Source organism: Elgaria multicarinata, chromosome 1 (genome assembly GCF_023053635.1).
Source record: "Elgaria multicarinata webbii isolate HBS135686 ecotype San Diego chromosome 1, rElgMul1.1.pri, whole genome shotgun sequence".
Classification (NCBI taxonomy): Eukaryota; Metazoa; Chordata; class Lepidosauria; order Squamata; family Anguidae; genus Elgaria; species Elgaria multicarinata.
The window spans coordinates 26027788-26049250 of record NC_086171.1 but is presented as its reverse complement, the minus strand read 5'-3'; the positions used below and the strand labels follow the sequence as shown (position 1 = coordinate 26049250).

General features: G+C 38.0%; 1 protein-coding gene across 1 annotated transcript in view; it reads left to right on the top strand.

Moving 5' to 3' along the window:
• The window catches only part of MPP7 (MAGUK p55 scaffold protein 7), a 112847-nt gene that overhangs the window by 47844 nt on the left and 43540 nt on the right, over positions 1-21463 (top strand). Inside the window, exons 4-5 of the mRNA XM_063125098.1 lie at positions 9309-9386; positions 11090-11170. Coding sequence (XP_062981168.1) covers positions 9309-9386; positions 11090-11170 — 159 coding nt within the window. The remainder of the gene's footprint in view (positions 1-9308; positions 9387-11089; positions 11171-21463) is intronic.

Here is a 21463-nt window from a genome sequence, read left to right as displayed (position 1 = left end):
TTCCTCTACCCACCAAGGGGACCTCTTCCTATAAGCACAGTCATCAAAACTTTTTCTTACTTATTGACCAAAAACATTCTCTTGAATGAAGTGTCTGAAATCTCAAATAATAGTTGCTTTATTTTGTTGTATGAGGAACAAAGAAATCAAAGTAGAAAAGTTTCTTTCAGAAAGATCAACATTTTTTTTAAAAAAAATGAAACTGCAAAAATACAGAGGTATACAGCCAATATTCAAACTGTTCTATTCAACCTTACAAAAGTCAAATAGCTTTCTGTGCTACTTTCCTATTAATTTGGAACTTGAAATATATTTTGTGCCTGGATCTATTATCCGTCTGTACAACAAATTCTAATAAGGTTTAATATGAGAATATGAAAGCGGTATGAAAGTGGTATATAAAAGGCAGGAGCCAAACTGCTGCTTTATAGTGGTATTGAAGTGCACTGACAACTGTTGGGGTCCATTGACACATACCACTTTCATAGTGCTGTATCCTGCTTAGTGTGGCTCTTGCCTTTTATATACTGTTTTCATACCGCTTTCATAGTGGAATATCCTGCTTCGTGTAGATGAGCCCTAAGTCTACACACACAGAGAGACATACTACTAGGGGTGTGCACAGACCCCCCGATCTGCTTCTCTTCTAGATCCGCAACTTCCGGATCGGGTCTGCTCCGCTCCGCCTATAGTCCGCTCTGGTTCACTGCGAAGCTCCGGATCCGGATCGGAGCTCCGCTTCCCCCCCCCATAAGCTTGCATTGAAATCCAAAAAAGCCTACAACTTTTTTTCTGTTAACGTTAGAAACCTCAAACTCGGCGCCATGATAGCTTAGCCATGTATACACATGCATGCCAAGCCTCAAGCAAATCCAAGCCTCTCCTGATTTTCGAGGAATTTTTGAAAATCGGACACCCCATTTTCAGACATGGGCTTTTCTCCGACATTTTGACATATAAAAACTTGGAAGCAGGCACATCCACATTCATGGCAAGTTTCAAGCAAATCCCATCATCCCCTACCCACCACTAAAGTGCTTCTGGGGCCATGTGGAATCCCAACTTCCCAGGAATATTTTGTTTGTTTGTTAGAAAGAATGGAGGCGGAGTGACAACAGCTATGCAAAGGCTATTCATATTGTCTCATATGCTCTATTTTAGCATCCAGTAGAGTTACTAACAATAGGGTATTCAATACCACCATGAGACTTTTTGCTAACTGGTGTTCTTTTTAGAGAGGTGGAACACATGCTGATGCACATCTTTTCTGTGTTAAGAATCAGCATTTGGTTGTTGTTTCCAGCATTTTGATCCACAACAGAAGAAAGTCTTTCGGTGGCCACAAGCATATTAAGAGTTTGTGTGTTTTTAAGGGCTGCTTATCTTCTCAGTCTGCCCATTCATAGATTTCCTACTTGGGATCTTAACATAGTAGTTTTTGCCCTTATAGGGCCTCCTTTTTGAATGGCTAACTACCTGAGTAACTACCTTTACTCGGCCTGAGTAAAGAGTTGATGCTTAAGACAGTGTTCATGGTTGCAGTGACCACAACCAATACGGTTTCAGCCAGTAACCACAGCCAATAGGATTTTAGAACTCAATGCTTTTTTAGTTAATCAAGAACTATATTTTTTATAAAGTAAGTGCTGCTATAGCTGGATCCAGCCTCTATTCCTAATGTAAATTCTGTGTTTCACAGGTCACAAAATATTATGTTACTGATTTAATTTCCTAATCCCTCTCATTCAGAGGAGAGGCAGTAGCATAACCCAGATGTTCAAAGGGTATTTAAACTTAGTTTGATCACCTAGAAACTAACAGGAGAAGGGATTTTTTTTGGTGTTATTTTGAGTTAAGGCGTTGTCTTTGAATCCCTGTAGTATTGCCAGATAGACCTTCTTAATGCATTCCCTGAGCTGTCAGGTCACAGATAAAGTATCTCTGGAAGGTATCCTAGTCCACTCCTTCAGAGGGTTGGTTGCTTCCTTGACAGATCAAAGGTAGTGTACATTTAAGAACATAAGAAGATCCATGTTGGATTAGACCAAATCCCTATCTAGTCCAGCAGTCTGTTCCCAAAGTGACACACCAGAATCCTGTGGGAGTCCCACATACAGGACTTGAGTGCAACAGCACTTTCCCACTCATGTTCCAGCAGCTGATATATAGAGACATGATATTGGAGGTAATATATAGCCCTCATGACTAGTAGCAAAGGAAATGGAGCCAGAATCCTTCGACTAAATGCAGTTCGTTAGTAGAATGCTCAGAAGAAAGCCTGAAGAAATCTTCAGTATACAAGAACAGGTTCTTCCAGCAGCCTGTCTCCATCATCAGCTCCTGAGAAAGGATTACCAAATCCGAAACATTGAGCATTTTATATATAAACAAGAATTATTAAAACAAATTAACTGTTTCAGTAGCACGAGAGCCTGTCTCTCGCTTCTTACTTGTAGCAAAGGAAAGCCTTATCCACCATTTGAGCTTCTGTGCATATCATAGAATCATAGAATAGCAGAGTTGGAAGGGGCCTACAAGGCCATCGAGTCCAACCCCCTGCTCAATGCAGGAATCCACCCTTAAGCATCCACCCATGCTTAAGTATGGGGAGTGTCTTTCCTCCTTTGAGGTTGTTTTTTGGAGGAGAATATTTAAAACTCAAGTAGGTATTGGGTAGATTGGATTCTCACCCTGCGATGTACTTCTTTTTTGACCTGTTCTAGGGTCCCTTGAGGTTCACAGGGGAACCTGGTAGTATGTTCAAGTCAGGAATGCTGATCAAGGCAAGAAGAAAGTAGGACCCTGAATAGTTCCAAGTGCGTCCTGCTGGCTGGACCTCTCTCCTATTAGGAGGATGAGATTCACAGGGGAACCTAGTAGTAAGTTCAAGGCAAGAATGCTGATTAAGGCAAGAAGAAAGTAGGACCCTGGATAGTTCCAAGTGACTGCTGCTGGCTGGACCTCTCTCCTATTAGGAGGATATTGCTTCAGCAGGTACCTAGAGACAACTGAAACCCTATGTAGGCTGACAAGACTTGCACTGTAGTCAGCTCTTCCCTTCATGTTGGAGCTGGGTGGAGTTTTAAAGGGCCCTTATCTGATTCCATAGCCTAAGATATCTGTGAGGCTGAGGAAATGGAGTTTCTGCCGTAACAGCCAGAAGTTCAAGTGTATTTTAATCTTATATCAACTTTGCTGTGTGGTTTTTATCCTGGTTGTGCTTTTTATGCTGTATTTCGTAATTGTGTTTTAACCTGTTGGGTGTTTTACTGTGGTTTTAATTTTTGTGAACCGCCCAGAGAGCTTCGGCTATTGGGAGGTATAAAAATGTAATAAATAAATAAATAAATAAATAAATAAATAAATAAATAAAGATGATGGCAGAGCTGTGTCCCCTGGCTGGGAAGGCCCTGAATACATCACTGACTGTTTTATCCTTGAGGAAGTAGCCTGTGCCTCATCCTCATCAGAAACTTCAGCTGCACACTGGAAGAACTGGGGTTTATAATACTTTTGATATCCCAAAAGTAAAGGTCCCATCCAATCCCACCAGGAAGAAAAAGGGAAATTTGTTTTATTCATGAATTCCCATGTTCATTGGAACCAGGGTGGGGCAGTCTATCCATCATGTAAGTTGACAGGTATTGTTATAAGCAGAGATTTGATAACCTCTGTGTTTTGATATAATTAAAAACATAAGAAAAACTTTGCTGGATCAGATGAAGGGTTCATCTCATTCAGAATTCTGTTCACACAGTGGTTCACCAGCTGCTTGTGGGACATGCATGTAGCAGCCCCCTCCTCTTTGTGTTCCCTAGCAACTGTTATACATAGGCATACTGCCTCTGATACTGGTGACTAGTAGCCATTGTTAGCCTTATTCTCCATGAATTTGTATAACTCCTTTTTAAAGCCATTCAAATTGGTGGCCATTACTAGCAAATTCCATAGTTTATGCATTTTGTGAAGAAGTACTTCCTTTGATCTGTCCTGAATCTCCCACCAATCAGCTTCATGGGATGTCCGTAGGTTCTAGTATTATGGGAGAGGGAGAAAAATCTCTCCCTATCCACATTCTCCACACTATGCGTAATTTATGTACATTTCTATCATTTCTCCTCATCTTTGCCTTTTTTCAAGATCAAACAGTCCCAGACGTTGTAACCTTACCTCATAGTTAGCGCTATAGGTTGTAGGGTAGACAGTTCAGAGTCCTGGGGTGTCAGTCTTCCCCTAGTGTCTTTATATATTTTCTTTCACATGCAGTTCAATAGTTTTGCTCCACAGAATTGGGTGAGGGATGTTCCAAAGCTGGAAGGATTCCCTTCTGGTTTCAGGTACCATCTGGGAACCTGGGAAGAAGCTGACCTTGCCTGGTAGCAAGAGAAGGTTCCTCCCCAAAGTAGAGACACCTCAAGATGTACTTGAAAAAAAGGGAATTCATGGGTAAGACTAACTTTCCTGTTTTGATTAATTCCCAAAGAAATAATTTGCAATCACCCAAACAGTACTGAGAGAGATGTTTTTTAAAGATATGCTCCTTTTAATAATCTTTGCGCATGCTATTTATAAGTAAATTAAATTTAAAAATGTGATATGGTTCTTTACTTCCACAATAATGGGATGGGGTAGGTCTTTTTCTTTAGTCGTCTCTGGAATCAAGCCTGGCCCAAGACATTTTGCTGCCTGCAACAATCCCCCACCCCTGCCTGTCAATTTGTACAGTACCCAAGACTATTTAAAAATGTATAATACACCTGAACATAATAGAACGAAAGATCCATGCTCTCTCATCCCACAAAGGAAAGGTACCACTATCCCACTTTTAAGTATTTTTATTTATTTGTTTATTTATTACATTTCTATACCGCCCAATAACCGGAGCTCTCTGGGCGGTAAAGATGCCCAGTTGTCTACATCATCTTCCTTCCAAGTAATCCAGCTCCTTGGAGATGTAGCTGTCCTATTTACAGCAGCCTGATTTTTCAGATCCGCACAAGCAATACATGGTGTATATCAAAGGAAGAGAAAAATCTGAACAAGATACCTGCTGCCACAATTTTTGGGAATTCAGTGGAATTTAATAGGTTTCCACTGCTCTAAACCTTGATACTAGGAGGAAAGAATGGTGCATGATCAGGAAAACCTCAAGCCACTTGCCATATTCTCTCTTAAGTTATTTTATGACCTTGTTTTGTGTGTGTGTGTGTTCCAACACAGAGCAAGTATACTTTCTTGCTATCCAATTCTCTTTATAATTAGTTAGAAATAAGTCCCACTTTGTTCAGTGGAGCTTATTCTCAAGAGTGCATGTTCCAATACCTGTTTACGTGAAAGTAAGTTGCACTGATGCCAGTGGAACTTTGTACTAAGTGCATATACGTAGGACCATAACCTCAGACAAGCAGCACCATGTGGCAGAAACATACTATTGAGCAGGCATTATATAGACAAACATACTATTGAGCAGACATTATATAAACAAATTATCATCTTTCTCCTAGTAGTTAAGATGCAGTGTTTTAAAGTACAAGGAATGGAGGGGAGGCTGGGAAGGTGCTAATCTCTCTTTCCCTTGGTCTCTTGCACAAAATAGTTTATTATTACCATTTATCAATTTCCTTCAGATGGACCATGTGCTGCCCTTTTTAATCCAGAAAGTGAGTTCAGGCAGCGAAGGAAGCAGCTGATTGCCAAAGTTTCAGAATTTCTGGACTCCTTAAAAGGGAACATAGGATTGATTGGACAACACACACAAAGACAGGGCAGGAGCATCAGCGGCATCAGCAACAACAACAATAATCCCAGATTATAGCAACACCATACTGGCAACATCTTTAAAGTAAAACCCTTTCCAACCCTGCCACCCCAATCCCATTTTTTAATTCAGCTCCCCCCACTCCCTGCCCCCTTGGATCTGTCTCCCAATTCTAGCTGCTTGAACCTTGGTCAACTACCTGATTTATTTTATTTAATTTATTTTAACAAATCTAAATAAAAATCTGCATTATCCTGAGAAAAGGTAGATGAAGGAAAAGAAAAGGTTTAGTGCAGAAAACACACATCATGCTATCCTTTCAAAAATATAAGTGCCAAAGAGTTGAAGTAAGTGTGTGTGTGTGTGTGTGTGTGAGAGAGAGAGAGAGAGAGAGAGAGAGAGTTTAATGCTTGGGTTTCTGATTTGACTGAGTAATTTCTGCACTGTGAGGGAAACAATGCTGACCTACCCATCACCCAGCAGCAGCTTTCTCTTGGTAGTAATGGAGGAGGGGACTTAATAGGCCAGCAGCACCAGAGGTAGGCGGTAAAATAAAATAGCTAGGAGCAAAGCACCTTCAGCAGTGTTGCAGCCCCAAGCACGCCAGCAAGTGATGTCCCAAGTGCTGTGGGAAGGTGGCAGATGAGCTTGACCGAAGCTTTCTGGGCGGTTCACAAAAATTAAAACCATAATAAAACAACCAACAGGTTAAAAACACAAATCCAAAATATAGTATAAAAAGCACAACCAGGATAAAACCACGCAGCAAAAATGATATAAGATTAAAATACAGAGTTAGAACAGTAAAATTTAAATTTAAGTTAAAATTAAGTGTTAAAATACTGAGAGAATAAAAAGGTCTCCAGCTGGCAACGAAAAGAGTACAGTGTAGGCACCAGGTGGACCTCTCTGGGGAGTTCATTCCACAACCGGGGTGCCACGGCGGAGAAAACCCTCCTCCTAGTAACCACCTGCCTCACTTCCTTTGGCAGTTCTTTAGCCCTTATCTCCCCTCTGTTACCCATATTCAGTCTCCAGCTAAGTCATGTTGCTTCTTCCTTTATATCATTGCAAAAATGTGGCCCATATTCATTGACCCCTTGGTAAAAACTGGTCCATGCCCTGGTCATCTCTTGCCTAGTGCTATGGCAATCTTCCATTTTCTCACATTGGTCCCCTTGTGTCTATCCAGCACTCTGCTGCCAAAATAATTTACCTCTCATCACTCTTATCAAGTGAAGACCTTCCTTAAATTCCTGTACTGATGTCCTGCCTGCTCCAGGGACCAAGACAAGCTGCTTGTCTTAACTTCAGAATCCTCCATGGTCTTCATCCCATAACTCTTATATTCTGATATTCTGATATATCCTGGCCCATAAACTTTGCTCCTCCTGCTCCACCATCCAAAGGTCTCCTGCTCCCTCAAAAGATTCCTATCTAGTCTATTGCCCTGTATGCTTTGAACTACCTTCCAGAACACCTGAATGACATGATGGCACCTCTCTTCCTTTCTTCAAATTTCTCCTCAAAACCCACCTTTACCATGAAGCCTTGATGATCATGTTGTGACTTGCCTGGCTGGTACCAACATTATGAGGAGCTTAGTTAGGCTGTTGGAAAATAGAAAGGGGAAAATATGGGTATGTGTGACCACTAGAGACGAATGTAACTCAAAGGCACTGGAAGCAAAATTTTATATGGTTGGATGGGAGACTGAAGTCTAGGGCCAAGAAGGTAGTATGTTTTGGATACGGCACGTCAAGAAAGAATGTGAGAAAATTACTAGTTTCTTAATTTATATCAAAAGCCAGAATTCATTTTTCAGCCAATTTACCAGGGATAAGGGTTAACAAGCAGTAGCAACATTAGTGACAACAACATAAATAAAATAGCAAAACAAGACAGGGATATTTCAAGGAAGGTAAATGAATTATTTGCATCTATTTTCACTGTGGAAGATGTTGGAGTTACCCACACCTGACCCATCTCTCTCTCTCTCTCTCTCTCTCTCTCTCTCTCTCTCTCTCACACACACACACACACACACACACACACACTCAAGGTTGCATGGCATTCATCCACAAGTTTGTAAGTAACTTAAATGTGAAGTTGTTGAATTATTGAATGGCTCAGTTGCTTTGTTCTTCTGTTGCCTTCACTGTGCGTGGAAGGTGACAGAGCAAAGCCAGCTGAGTCTGCTTGCTCCTTTGTTACCTTCCTGTGGGATGGGTCTGTGGGGAGAAGGAAAATCCATCCCCTGAACCTAAAAAAGTTTGCTTCTCAAGCTTTGATACGATGTGTTTTCAGTTAGCCATGAGTACTTAGGAAAGAGATATTGGAGCCATTGTGGAAGGCTCACTGGAAAATGTCAACTCAGAATGCTATAGCAGTGAAAAAGGAAAATGCAGTGTTACTGGCACTAAATGAAGTAGCAAGCCCTTCTATACATTTATATATGCTTTGTGCAGTTTTTTGAAATATAAAAAATATCAAATACAAAATCAGTTCTGACTTCTGCTGGTCAGTTTTAACTGACTTCTGCTGGTCAGTTAAAAAAATAAAGCTAGGAAATGTTCAACATAGGAAAATATTTTGGGTAAAATGCATCTCCTGCAAATCATTATGATGTGCTTAGATTTTATAATCAAGGTGTCATTATTTTATTGTGTTTGAACATGAAGAGAAAGTAATCTTATGATACAATCCAGTATCTGAGCTGCCTTAGGTTTAAGACTGCAGCCTTAGTCTGTTTAAATGCTTAAACATCCTATATGTTTTAAAAGACTTGAAAGAGATAATGAACTGCATACACCATTATTTTATTAATGTGTATTTCCAAAAAATGTTAAATTCTAGAAGTAGATTGTTGTGACCAAACTATTAAGATTTAGGAAAATGGTTTTTGTTTGTAGGTTTGTTTTGCTGAATAAATGTTAGGCAAATAACAATGCAGTCCTATTCGTTTATTCAGTGGAAGTTGCTCCCAGGCTTGTGTGCATAATAATGCAACCGAAGTTGATTAATATAGGTGATAACATGCCTGTTTTCCTCTTAGAAAAACCAAAGAATGTTTGAAGCAATTTTGAATAAATATTAATACTGAAGCTGAAAAACACTTAACAGTATTGATTTATTACTGCTTGTTTACATTGGCACCCACATTTTTGGAAAGTATAACTTCATAAATAATAATTTACATAATTTTATATCCCTTCTCAGGATAAACATGTTATTCTTTTGTTTTCAGAAGCTTTATAAAAATAAATGATAAATAAGGAAATATGTGAGAAACATAGGTCCTGAAAATCAAAAAGGGAAAGGAAATAGTAAATGTTAATCTTTTCTGTGGGTTGATCTTACATACTCAACATTTTTTCCATCTGACTTCATACGGTGCTTCATCAGAAGCTGATGATGAATTATATCTACATGTTTACTACTAAATGCTTTGTAAGTTGTTGTTTTTTTGCAGTTGTTTAACTAGTCAGCTTATGTTGTTAGACTCTACTGCTTTTTTCCATTAAAACTTCTTTCTTCCGTTATCTCCTAGATTCATGAGAAGTTGCATTATTATGAAAAACAGAGCCCTGTGCCCATGTTGCATGGCGCATTAGCTTTGGCGGATGACGTAAGTATCCCTGATGAGACCATTGGCACAATATTTCTCCAAACAGTCTGAAAGCAGAGCATAGAACAGGCGTATGAATGGGACCATGTGAGCTGGATATGCAAAGCTTTCCAAGGAGTTGTCATCACAGGATTGCTAATGGTGTTTTGATTTTTATTAGACATGTTCCTGTTATAACAACATGGCATCTAGATGGGTTCTTGTTCAGCCTTGGTGCCATGTAAGAAAAGTACAGGTTAGAAGTCTACAATGAAGGTGGAGCTGTTAGCTACTGATGTGTTATGAGAATCATAGACAAGAGGAATGTTTTCCAAAAATAAAGATAAATGAGATACCTCAAGTGCTGACAGGAGAAGAAAAATGACTGATAATACTAAAAGAAATGAGGCTTATGAAAGATATAGGAAGAGGTTGTCAGAAAATAACTGTTTAAAAAAGAAGCAGAGATTTATAGATATTAAAGCTTTCCAAATTACTTTCATAACTAAAAAATAAAATTAGACTGGCTGGCATTGATAGAGTATTTAATTTCCTGTTACTATAATTTTTATTAATAAAAATCAAGCCTGCTTTTTCTGCATTATATGGTGAATTCTACAACCCTGATGAATTGTGTGCACACCTGTATAAACTATGACAGAACTTGAGGCAGGCAGTATTTTAAAAAAAGTAAGTTTAACTGATTTAAGTGAAACTTAGGCATGCTTGGCACAGTGGCTCACACTCCAGGACAATCTTTGGTACCATGCTATTTTTCTTGGTTGTCAGTTTGTATTTTCTCATAGATTAATGGCACAGATCCACACAAATAATTTGACACATTTGTACACAGAAGAATCTTCCTGGGTCAAGGAGGTCAGAAAGAAAGTATTTTTGCAGATTCATATTCTTTCAGTATTTACAACATCCAACTCTAGTGAATATGAATCTGCAAAAAGTTATTTCTTTGCTGCAATACTGCAATAGTACAATATATTGTATGAAGGATAAAGTTAAAGCTAAAGTTAATTTTCATATACATGATAAGGGATTATGATGTTTGATCAAATTATGGTATTGCTCAAGCTAGTGCTTTGTGGTGTAGCTGGTGTGTAATTGAACTTCTTGAAGACTATTCTTTAGCCTTTAGAACGCTTGCATATCTGGTAACTTGATGCAGGCCATGGTACTGTGATTAACTTGTCTGACATTTAACAAGCTACTGCTCTATGTGTGTAAACATAATAAACTACTACTAGCACTATAGGGGCACTCTGCTTCCTTATACCAGCCCTAAACAGAATAGCTACTGTGGATTTTTGGAAGCAGTATGGATTTCACCACTTCATTCAGAAGCTGTTTTTTATAGACAGTGTCAAAGTTTGATCCAGTCATTTTTACAAGCAGCCCTTTGTCTGCACGCAAAGGACCATTCACTTAGATGAAGTGCTGGGATTTGCCCTCATTGCTATAAATCAGACTGTGATCTGGGTGTGCTGTTGCCAGATATGATTACTTTAGTCAAACTCAGTTGAAAGACCTGGCCAGAATTTAGCATAAGGGCCAAAAAATGAAGAGTAATGATTGATGGCCTGTTTTTCTTCATGCTGAACACACTGGAAAGTAATAACCTTGAACAAGATTGATTCTTGGTTGTCACTGACACACTGAGTAAAACAATTCTCTTGCTAATGTTCTTTGTGTCACTTCAATCTCCTTCACAGCTGGCTGAGGAGCTGCAGAGCAAACCACTGAACAGTGAGATCAGAGAATTGTTGAAACTACTGTCAAAACCCAATCTCAAGGTGAAGATGTGTTGGTTGCACCTGTTAAAATGCACACTTGCTTTCTCACGATTTGTTTAATATTCCTTGAGTCCATGATAATATGCACACTGCTAGAAGGAATTTGCTTAAGTAGTTTAAGAAACGATCACTACATTGTGGTGAGTGTTTGAGATGTGCAAAATGATTTCATTGCACAAGTGCAATGGATATTCTGGCAGAAGGAGTAAATAGGAACTTGGGTCCAATTTACACCTGCCTGTGTTACCTCACCAGCAGATAACCATATCTTGCATCAAAACAAAATCCAGGACAAATAAAAGGAAGGACTTCTTCACACAGCGCATAGTTAAATTATGGAACTCACTACCACAAGATGTAGCGATGGCCACCAATTTGGATGGCTTTAAAAGGGGGTTGGATAAATTCCTGGAGGTGAAGGCTATCAATGGCTACTAGCCCTGATGGTTATGTGCTATCTGCAGTATTTGAGGCAGTAAGCCTGTGTGCACCAGTTGCTGGGGAACATGGGTGGGAGGGTGCTGCTGCACCATGTCCTGCTTGTTCATTCCTGGCCGATGGCTGGTTGGCCACTGTGTGAACCTTGGTCTGATCCAGCATGGCACTTCTTGTTCTGAAGGCTTTTTGTAGTGAATTGTGCTGAGGAAAAACAACTTCACATTTGTTTCATGGTAAATAAGCTAATAAATTACGTTATTTGGTAAATGCCAGTTTTCTTATGAAAACCAGACTTAGTAGCATTTGGTCTATAGGTAACTGTTACCAGCAGATAAATTCATCTGTTTAATCTTTTAAATTTTTTTCTTTTTTTCTTTTTTTTGATTTTTTTTTTATTTTTTTATAATAATTTTTATTCATTTTCAACACTATATAAACATAGATAAACATTTCCAAAATATAACTGAAACTAACACAATAAGAAAAAAAATACATCAAATATCTGCTGCATACATATTGAATAATTGTTGAGTACAAATATCAAAAACTATTACATATGCCTTATCACACTACAACATCTTCATTCTTAACATAAATGTGCACCCCCCACCTCGGGATCATTCTTGAGTCCAAAATCTAATCATTTCTTCTGCTGGTGGTTTCTCACTTCCCTTAGTAAACACAAACACTAGGAACTGTTTCCAGATTCCTTCGAACTCATTTATTTTAGTTACGCCTTTTCTCCACTTAATATTGCATGTCAGTTTATCATTAATGGCTATGTCCCATACTACTTTATACCATTCCTCAATAGAATATTCCCCTTGGATCTTCCAGTTCCTAGCTATCATCAATCGTGCTGCAACCAACAAACTCGATATCAGCTCTATAGTTCCTTTTCCACACTTTATATCTTCAAATAGTGACAGCAATGCTATTTTTGGTGTTTGTTCTATTTTCATTCCCACTATTTCTTCAATTTCTGAAAACACCATCTTCCATAATCTTTGTACATATTTGCATTGCCACCACATATGTAAATACGTTCCTTTTTCCCCACATCCTCTCCAACAATTTGCTGAATGTTGATCACTTATCTTATTCAATCTAACCGGGGTTAGGTACCACCTCCATAAAATTTTAAAATAATTCTCCTTTATTCTTACTGATAAACTTCTCAACACTCTTTGTTTCCATAGTCCCTCCCAGCTCTGTCGCCCTATTTGTATCTTCAAATCTGATTCCCAAATCATTTTCTCTGTATTCTCTCTAAACTCCTTCTCTAACAATATTTTATATATTTCACTCATTAATCCTTTTGAAACTATACTACTTCCTTTTCCTTTCTCCTTACTTACTACTAATTCTTCAAACCTCGTCATCTTTCTGCACATTCTATTATCTTTAATCCACTTTTTATTCCATTGTTCTAATTGACCATATTCTAGCCAAGATAGCTTCTTCTCCTTTAACAAATTTTCCATATCTTCTCTTGTTTTAATATCTCTTACCCAATCCTTTAATTTTATTTTATTTTTCTCTTTTAATATTTTACATAATCTACCCTTTAGATCCTCTGGGAAATTCTTTAACATTATTATCGGTGCTAAGGGAGAGTTGCTCGGAAGCAGCTTCCCTTTAAATTTACTCCAAATTTCCCATTGAGTCCTCAGGAGTGGATTATCTATACTTCCAACCCACTTTCTTCCTCCATCTTTAAAAAAAACATTCTCCAGATTCATCTCTACCTTACTTATGATTTTTTCTTCCATCCAATATAAATCTCCTACTCCCATAATTGCTTCTACAACATGTCTTAATCTATTTGCTACGTAGTATAATTTTATGTTTGGGAGACCCATTCCCCCCTTTTTTTGGCTTAGGTACCAATTATTTTTATTCACTCTTGCTCTCTTTTCTCCATTACAATATTTATTAATAATATTTTGCCAACTTTTTATCTCGGTTTCTGATATTTTTATAGGTAACATCCTAAATACAAAATTAATTTTAGCTAATATCTTCATTTTTATCAAAGCTATTCTCCCAAACCAAGATAAATTTAATCTTTTATATTTTTCCAATTTCTCTAGTACCTCCTTCTTTAACCTCGTTAAATTTTCCCTTTCTAAATTCTCTAGATTTTTTGTAATTTTAATTCCCAAATATTTAATCTCGTTCTTAACTTTCAATTCCATTCCCTTAAATTCCCAATCCTTTTCTTCCTTCTTAGTATAGTTAAACAACATCATCTCTGATTTAGACCAATTTATTTTTAACCCTGTAATTTCCTCAAATTCCCTCAACTGATATTTAATTCTTTCTAATTTTCTTAATGGATTCTTAATGGTCAATAAAGTATCATCCGCAAACATGTTTAGCTTTATTTCCCTTACCTCTCCAATTCCTTCTAATTCTTTATCCTCCCTTAGTGCCTTCGCCAAAACTTCCATAACCATTACAAAAAGGACCGGCGAGAGCGGACATCCTTGTCTTGTTCCTCTGGCTAGTCGTATCTTTTCAGTAAGTCCGTCATTTACCACCACTACCGCCGTATTTTGGGAATATAGCTGTTCTATTACATTTTTAAATTTATTTCCAAATCCCAATTTATCTATAATACTCTTTAGTGCCTGCCAGCTCACACAATCAAAAGCTTTAAAAATATCTAATGCCATAATACCTGCCTTAATATTTGCTTTTTTTATTACATTTATTACATTTAAAACTCTACCCACTAAATTATGCATATGTCTTCCTACCACAAACCCACATTGATCTGCTCCTATATATTCTGCCAAAAATTTATTTAGTCGTTTGGCCATAATAGATGTAAAAATTTTAGCATCCTGATTTATTAAAGAAATAGGTCTATAAGAATCGGGATTAGTCAAATCTTTATCTGGTTTTGGGATCAGAATTATCACTGAATGTTCCCATGATTCGGGTATCTTCTCTCCTGATAATATCCTATTATAAAGTTCCATTAATTTTGGAACTAAACAATCTTTGAAGACCTTATAATATTCTGGACCCAAACCATCTGCTCCTGGTGATTTACCCACTTTTAACTTATCAATAACCTCTTCAACTTCTCTTTGAGTTATTACTGACTCCATTAACTCCTTATATTCTAATTTTATTTCCTTCTTTATAAACCTTCCAATATACTCCTCCACCTTTTCTTGTTGAATTTCTTTACCCTTGTACAATTCCTGATAAAATTCCTGAAAAATTTTTATTTTAGCTTTCATTGCATGACAATAATTCCCTCGGCTATCTTTCAACGTTTCTATCCCATTCCTCCCTTTTTCTTTTTGTGTGAGCTTGGCAAGCAACCTCGAGTTCTTATCACTGTTTTCAAAATATTCCCTTTTCATATACATTAAATTCTTTTGAATCTCTTCTATATTTAAATTTTCTAATTGTTTCTTCTTAGCTTGTATTTCCACTAATTTATATTTATCTTTACTTCGCCAATATCTTTCCTCCAAGTTTTTAATTTCTATCTCTAACTTTTCCTGTTCTGCACGTTGTTGTCTTTTTAAACTACATGTTTCTCTAATACAGATTCCTCTTGCTACAGCCTTCATGGTGTCCCAAATGACTGACCCAGCTGTTCCTCCTTTTTCATTAATTTCCCATGACTCCGACAGTTCCTTCCGAATTTTATCTACTATTTTATTGTATTTCAATATCTTTGTGTTCAACTTCCATCTATATGCCTCTTTATAATCTTTCTTAACTGTAAATTCTAAACTTAACAAGGCATGATCAGTTACTTTTATTACCCCCATTTCCATTTTACAAATCCTCGTTGCAAAGTCTTTTGAAACAAATATATGATCTATCCTGGAGTATGTATGATGAACTGGGGAAAAGTATGAGAATCCAGGCCTATTCCCGTTAAGTAAGCGCCACGAATCTAAATAATCATTTTCTTTTACTAATTTATTCAATATAGTCATATTGTTCCTCTTTTCAGCATTAATGGGATTTGACCTGTCTCTTTTATTATCCATAACCATATTAAAATCCCCAGCTAATATAGCATACCCCTCCTTAAATTCTTCTATTTCTTTAAACAACTTTATAAAAAACTCTCTATGCCTCTCATTTGGGGCATAAACATTAATCAAAGTATAGACCTTTCCCTCAATTTTACCTTTTAACATAAGATATCTACCCTTATCATCCTTTTTTACCTCTTCTAATGTAAACCCACTTTTTTTTGAAATCAAAGTGGCCACTCCATTTTTTTTTTGATGTCCCTAATGACTTTTCATAATAGGCTAGCCACTTTAATTTTATCATATTCGAATTCTCGGAGCCTTGGTGTGTCTCTTGGATCATTATAATATCTGATCCCTCTTTATTAAGCCTTTGTTCTATTCTCTTCCTTTTCACGACTGCCCCTAAACCTTTAACATTGAGTGTTGATACCTTTATCTTTTTATCCATAATCACCCTTTTGAAATCTCTTCCGATCCCTTGTGCTCAGCAGTTCAAACTTGCTTACATAAAAACACAAACTCCATACATAAAACCCCCACCCTCCTACCCCAATCCCTCCTCCCCTACCTTCCCCCCCTCCCCACCCCCCCACTCTAATCCCCCCCCATATCCCCGTGAGTCTAGTACTCCGGCCATCTACTTTAAAGGGGGAGGGGGGAGGCAGTGCTGTGCCTGGCCGGCAGGTTTCTATATTAGCATTTTTATTTGCAATTATCTCCAAACATAATTAACAATTCTCTTACTCTCCAGATGTCCCAGCCTCATTCCCTCCCCCACCCACTCCAGCCCCATCTGCTTCCCCATCCAGACCCAGCCTCTTCAGCAAATCTTTACCTTGATCCAATGAGGTTACTCTATGTTCTCTCCTCCCATATGTAAATCTTAAAAAAACCGGGTAACCCCATGCATAAGGAATTTTATTCTTCATTAATGTTTCCGTTATTGGTTTAAGACTACGTCTCCAATTTAATGTACGTTGAGAAAGATCATTGTAAATTTGCACTGGTTTGCCTTTATATTATATCTGATTCTTAAATCTCAATTCTTTCATAATTTGCTCTTTTTTATAATAATTACCAAATTTCACCAAAATGTCTCTTGCCCCTTTGTGGTTTTGCCCCCCCACACGATGGACTCGATCCGGATCCAATCCGTCTATTGATATATCAGGCATCAGCTCCTTGAACCAGTTCACGATGATTTCTCTAAGATCTTCTCCCTGCGACTCCTTTAGCTGCTTTATTCAAAAAGTAGATCTACTAGATTAATCTTCCAAGGCAATCGATCACAGTACCCATTCTTTAAATTGTATATTAGTTGATTTCTCAAAAGCCTCTTATTTCTTCTGGTCCAAATCCGCTTTAGCCTCTATCTTTTTGATCTTATCCGAATTTTCCGCCTTTTTATCCGCTAAATACACAATTGATGTCTAAATTCACTCATATGCTGATCCATTTTTTTAAAATATAACAATGTTATTTTCAGCTATAATGGGCCTGATCTCCATCAACGAGGGAGGGTTACTACCACTTTCTCCTCCTTCAGTCATATTTTTTTCTTTATTTGGTATTGTATCCAAAGGGACTGGGTCTTTATCTTCCTCCTCTTGCTCAACTCCAGGGGCTGTCCTTTCCAGGAGGGAGAGGTATGCCAAATTATGATTTGAAAGTTCCTTTTTTTATGATTTGAAGGTTTCTTATTTTTTTTTCTTCTTTTTTTCTTTTTTTTTTTTCTTTTTCTTTTTTTGTATATTGAGCTTTGCCCAACTTTTGATCTTTCTTTTAACGTTAGGCATGGGACTCTTCTGGGTAGGGCATAAATCTTAGAGTGTAACTCACTTCCTTAGCAACTTATGCTGGCTTCTCTGTTATATATCAAACACTTTTTCCTTCTTCATGAGGGGGGGGGGGGAATATCCAGTTCACAACAGCATTCACTAGAGGGGATCAGTTTAATCATTCGCAGCCTCTCAGCTTCCCACATCTCCCTCACCGAATGCCGAATGCAGCTTCTTCCACCTTCTCTCCCCCCCTTCTCACCACGCCAATAAATCCAATCAACAACTTCCACCTTACAAAGCCAGCATTTCAATCTTTCCCATGTGAGATAAGAATGAAAGGTTATAACACAAATCAATGTCCAGCAAGCATAAATTCCTTCTTTTTAAACTGCGTCAGTGTTACTTTCGGTTTCGATAGTGTTGCCGTTTACACAGACATTGTATTAAATATCAATCATCTCACCTCCCTTCTTCAAATCTCTCTGCTTTTCCAGCTCCTGTGACTTTTATAATCATTTTCTGTCGTTTGCTCAAAGATTTATGCCCATTAGAAGAGAGATAATTGCTTTTTCCGGCAAACGCCGCTTAGAGCCTCAGAAGAAACCCGCCATTGCTCAGGCGGCCAGCTCCGCCCCCCCATAAATTCATCTGTTACAGAGATTAGATAGTCCCCAGTTGCTCATATTTGCAGGTAATCCCATAAGACACACTTTGCCTTGACTCCTGTCCTTTGTTATTCTGTGTTCTGATTTCTTCTGTAGGGCTGACAGACAAGGAAGGACTGCTGACAAAGCACTGTGCTACATTTGGGAGAGAAAGTAAAAAAGCATAAGTAGTTGTACATATCGAACATTGCCTTGAGTACAAGGGCAAACTATATTTATACTGCATATAAAACCCTGACACAGTCTCTCTTTTGATAGTGCTCCATTGTAATATATACAAGAAAAGAACCACTGTGGAAACAGCCAGATTCTTCCCTTCAATAAGTCTATACTGATTAAAGATATTGTGCCAATTTTAATTTGCTTTCAAGGCAGTTTCCTTCTCAATTACAACTCTGAATGGGTTTAATGAGCGCTTTAATAATGCACCAAATCAACTTTTGGAGATACTGTTTCATATACTCCTCAAAGGGCTGTGTGCTGATATATCCTACAGCTGTCATTTCTGTGACTGGCAGATCTTCTTGCATCCACTGTACTCACAGTGATGGATGCTGCAGGCTGTATCACAGTTTATCCTTGTTCATACATAGGATTTCTCATGGAATGCTGTACTTAAGAGGGACTGCATGGAGAAAACTAGTGGTTGTTTTGCATGTGTGAATGAGTGCCCTTTCTTAGGAATTGCCACTATAGGAGAACACAGACAGACATTTGGCAGCTACTGCACAGTTGTAGAACTTGTTGTCTCTTGGAGGCAGACATTAAGAGACATTTAAAAAAATATTTCTATACTATTTAATATATTAAAATCCCTAAGTGGTTTTCATTAAAATACAACATGACAATATAAAAAGATAAAACAATAAATAAAAACAGGACCGCCCTTGGAAACTTATCAAAGTTCTTGTATCTTGGAAGGATCATAAAACCTTTCTATTTGGGCTGCCTATTGTGACTGGTATTAAGCTGTGTTTCCAGTGGAAGTAGGATAATTGGGCCAATTTTCAATTTGTTGGGAAATATTTTTACAGTAGGAAAAAAATCTTACATGTAAATCATTGTACCTGGGTAGTCAGTGTCGAATGGGATTGAAATTCCAAATAATCCATGCTTTCACAGAACAATATTTAATCCAAAGAATATAGTGGATTTCAAAATATATGCCATCTTTTGCTGAATGAGCTTAGTGGTTAATTACAAGTTATTGCTCTCAGCCAGGAAAATAGTATTACACTAACGAGTTGTCTCTCCCTTAGTGGTTTCTTTTTGGCTTCAGTGGGTTCATAAGAAATGTCTGGTAGATTAGCATAAGCATTAATTACTGGCCAAAGCAGAACGTTCCATGACATATTTGTTAATCATACTTATGTCTGAAACAAAGTTATAACTTATTGTTGTGCTTTCATAGTAAGCACCTAAAATAGAGTAATTATTACGATAAAATACTGACTGTACTGCTTAATACCAAAGAAGCCTATGGCCCTGACACAGAAGTTGGAAAGTGTAGTAATCATCATAGGAAGGAAGAGTGGGGTGACTTCCTGTATTGAGCTCATGTGTGTAGTCTACTAGAATACTCATGGATTTCTGGGTCAAAAGTCAAAATTGTCCACATAGTAAAGGCTCTTCAGTGCAAAGCATTCCCTGTGTCCTCTCTTCCCCCGTTCCCTCCAGTGCGGGGGTTCTTGTACACCCAGTGGAACTGACCCATACATATAGGCTTCTTCTTGTATTTAGGTTTATATAATTATTGTTGATTTCTGTATCATAATGAAAGCGTTCCTTTATCTCTTCCTTTACTTTGTTATTAAAGGAACTGTACCAAAACAAAACAAAAAGCATATTCCATAAGCATTGAACAAATCGTTAATTTTTCGGGGTTTAAAATATATATAATTCCACAAAGAAATATTAGGATGCATCAAGGCTAATTTAGTTGCACTGAGATCCCACTGAAATCAATTGGATTTAAGCATTGCCTAACTTGTCTCATTGATTTCAGTAGGACCTAAGTGTAGCCCATCACAAAGTAACTACAGTCGTGTGAAAAAGAAAGTACACCCTCTTGGAATTGTATGATTTTACATATCAGGACATAATAATAATCATCTGTTCCTTAGGTCTAAAAATTAGGTAAATACAACCTCAGATGAACAACAACACATGACATATTACACTGTGTCATTATTTTACAGAAATAAAGCCAAAATGGAGAAGCCATGTGTGAAAAAGTAAGTACACCCTTACTGCTTCCATAGGAATTAAGATGCTAAGTAGCAGACAGGTGCTGCTAATCAAATGCCCGTGATTAATTGATCATCAGCAAGTATGACCACATCTATAAAAGCCGAAGTTATTTCAGTTTGCTGGTCTGGAGCATTCAGGTGTGTGTTAACACAATGCAAAGGAGGAAAGACATCAGCAATGATCTTAGAGAAGCAATTGCTGCTGCCCATCAATCTGGGAAGGGATATAAGGCCATTTCCAAACAATTTAAAGTCCTTCATTCTACAGTGAGAAAGATGATTCAAAAGTGGAAAACATTCAAGACAGTTGCCAATCTTCCCAGGAGAGGACGTCCCAGCAAAATCACCCCAAGGTCAGACCGTGCAATGCTCAGAGAAATTGCAAAAAACCCAAGAGTTACATCTCAGACTCTACAGGCTTCAGTGAGCATGTTAAATGTTAAAGTTCATGACAGTACCATTAGAAAAAGACTGAACAAGTATGGTTTGTTTGGAAAGGTTGCCAGGAGAAAGCCTCTTCTCTCTAAAAAGAACGTGGCAGCACGGCTTAGGTTTGCAAAGTTGCATCTGAACAAACCATAAGACTTCTGGAACGATGTCCTTTGGACAGACGAGACCAAAGTGGAGAAGTTTGGCCATAATGCACGGCGCCACGTTTGGTGAAAACCAAACACAGCAAATCAGCACAAACACCTCATACCAACTGTCAAGCACGGTGGTGGAGGGATGATGATTTGGGCTTGTTTTGCAGCCACAGGACCTGGGAACCTTGCAGTCATTGAGTCGACCATGAACTCCTCTGTATACCAAAGTATTCTAGAGTCAAATGTGAGGCCATCTGTCCGACAGCTAAAGCTTGGCCAAAATTGGATCATGCAACAGGACAATGATCCCAAGCACACCAGCAAAAATACAACAGAATGGCTGAAAAAGAAAAGAATCAAGGTGTTGCAATGGCCCAGTCAAAGTCCAGACCTCAACCCGATTGAAATGCTGTGGCGGAACCTTAAGAGAGCTGTGCATAAACAAATGCCCTCAAACCTCAAAGAACTGAAGCAACATTGTAAAGAAGAGTGGGCCAAAATTCCTCCACAACGATGTGAGAGACTGATAAAGTCATACAGAAAACGATTACTTCAAGTTATTG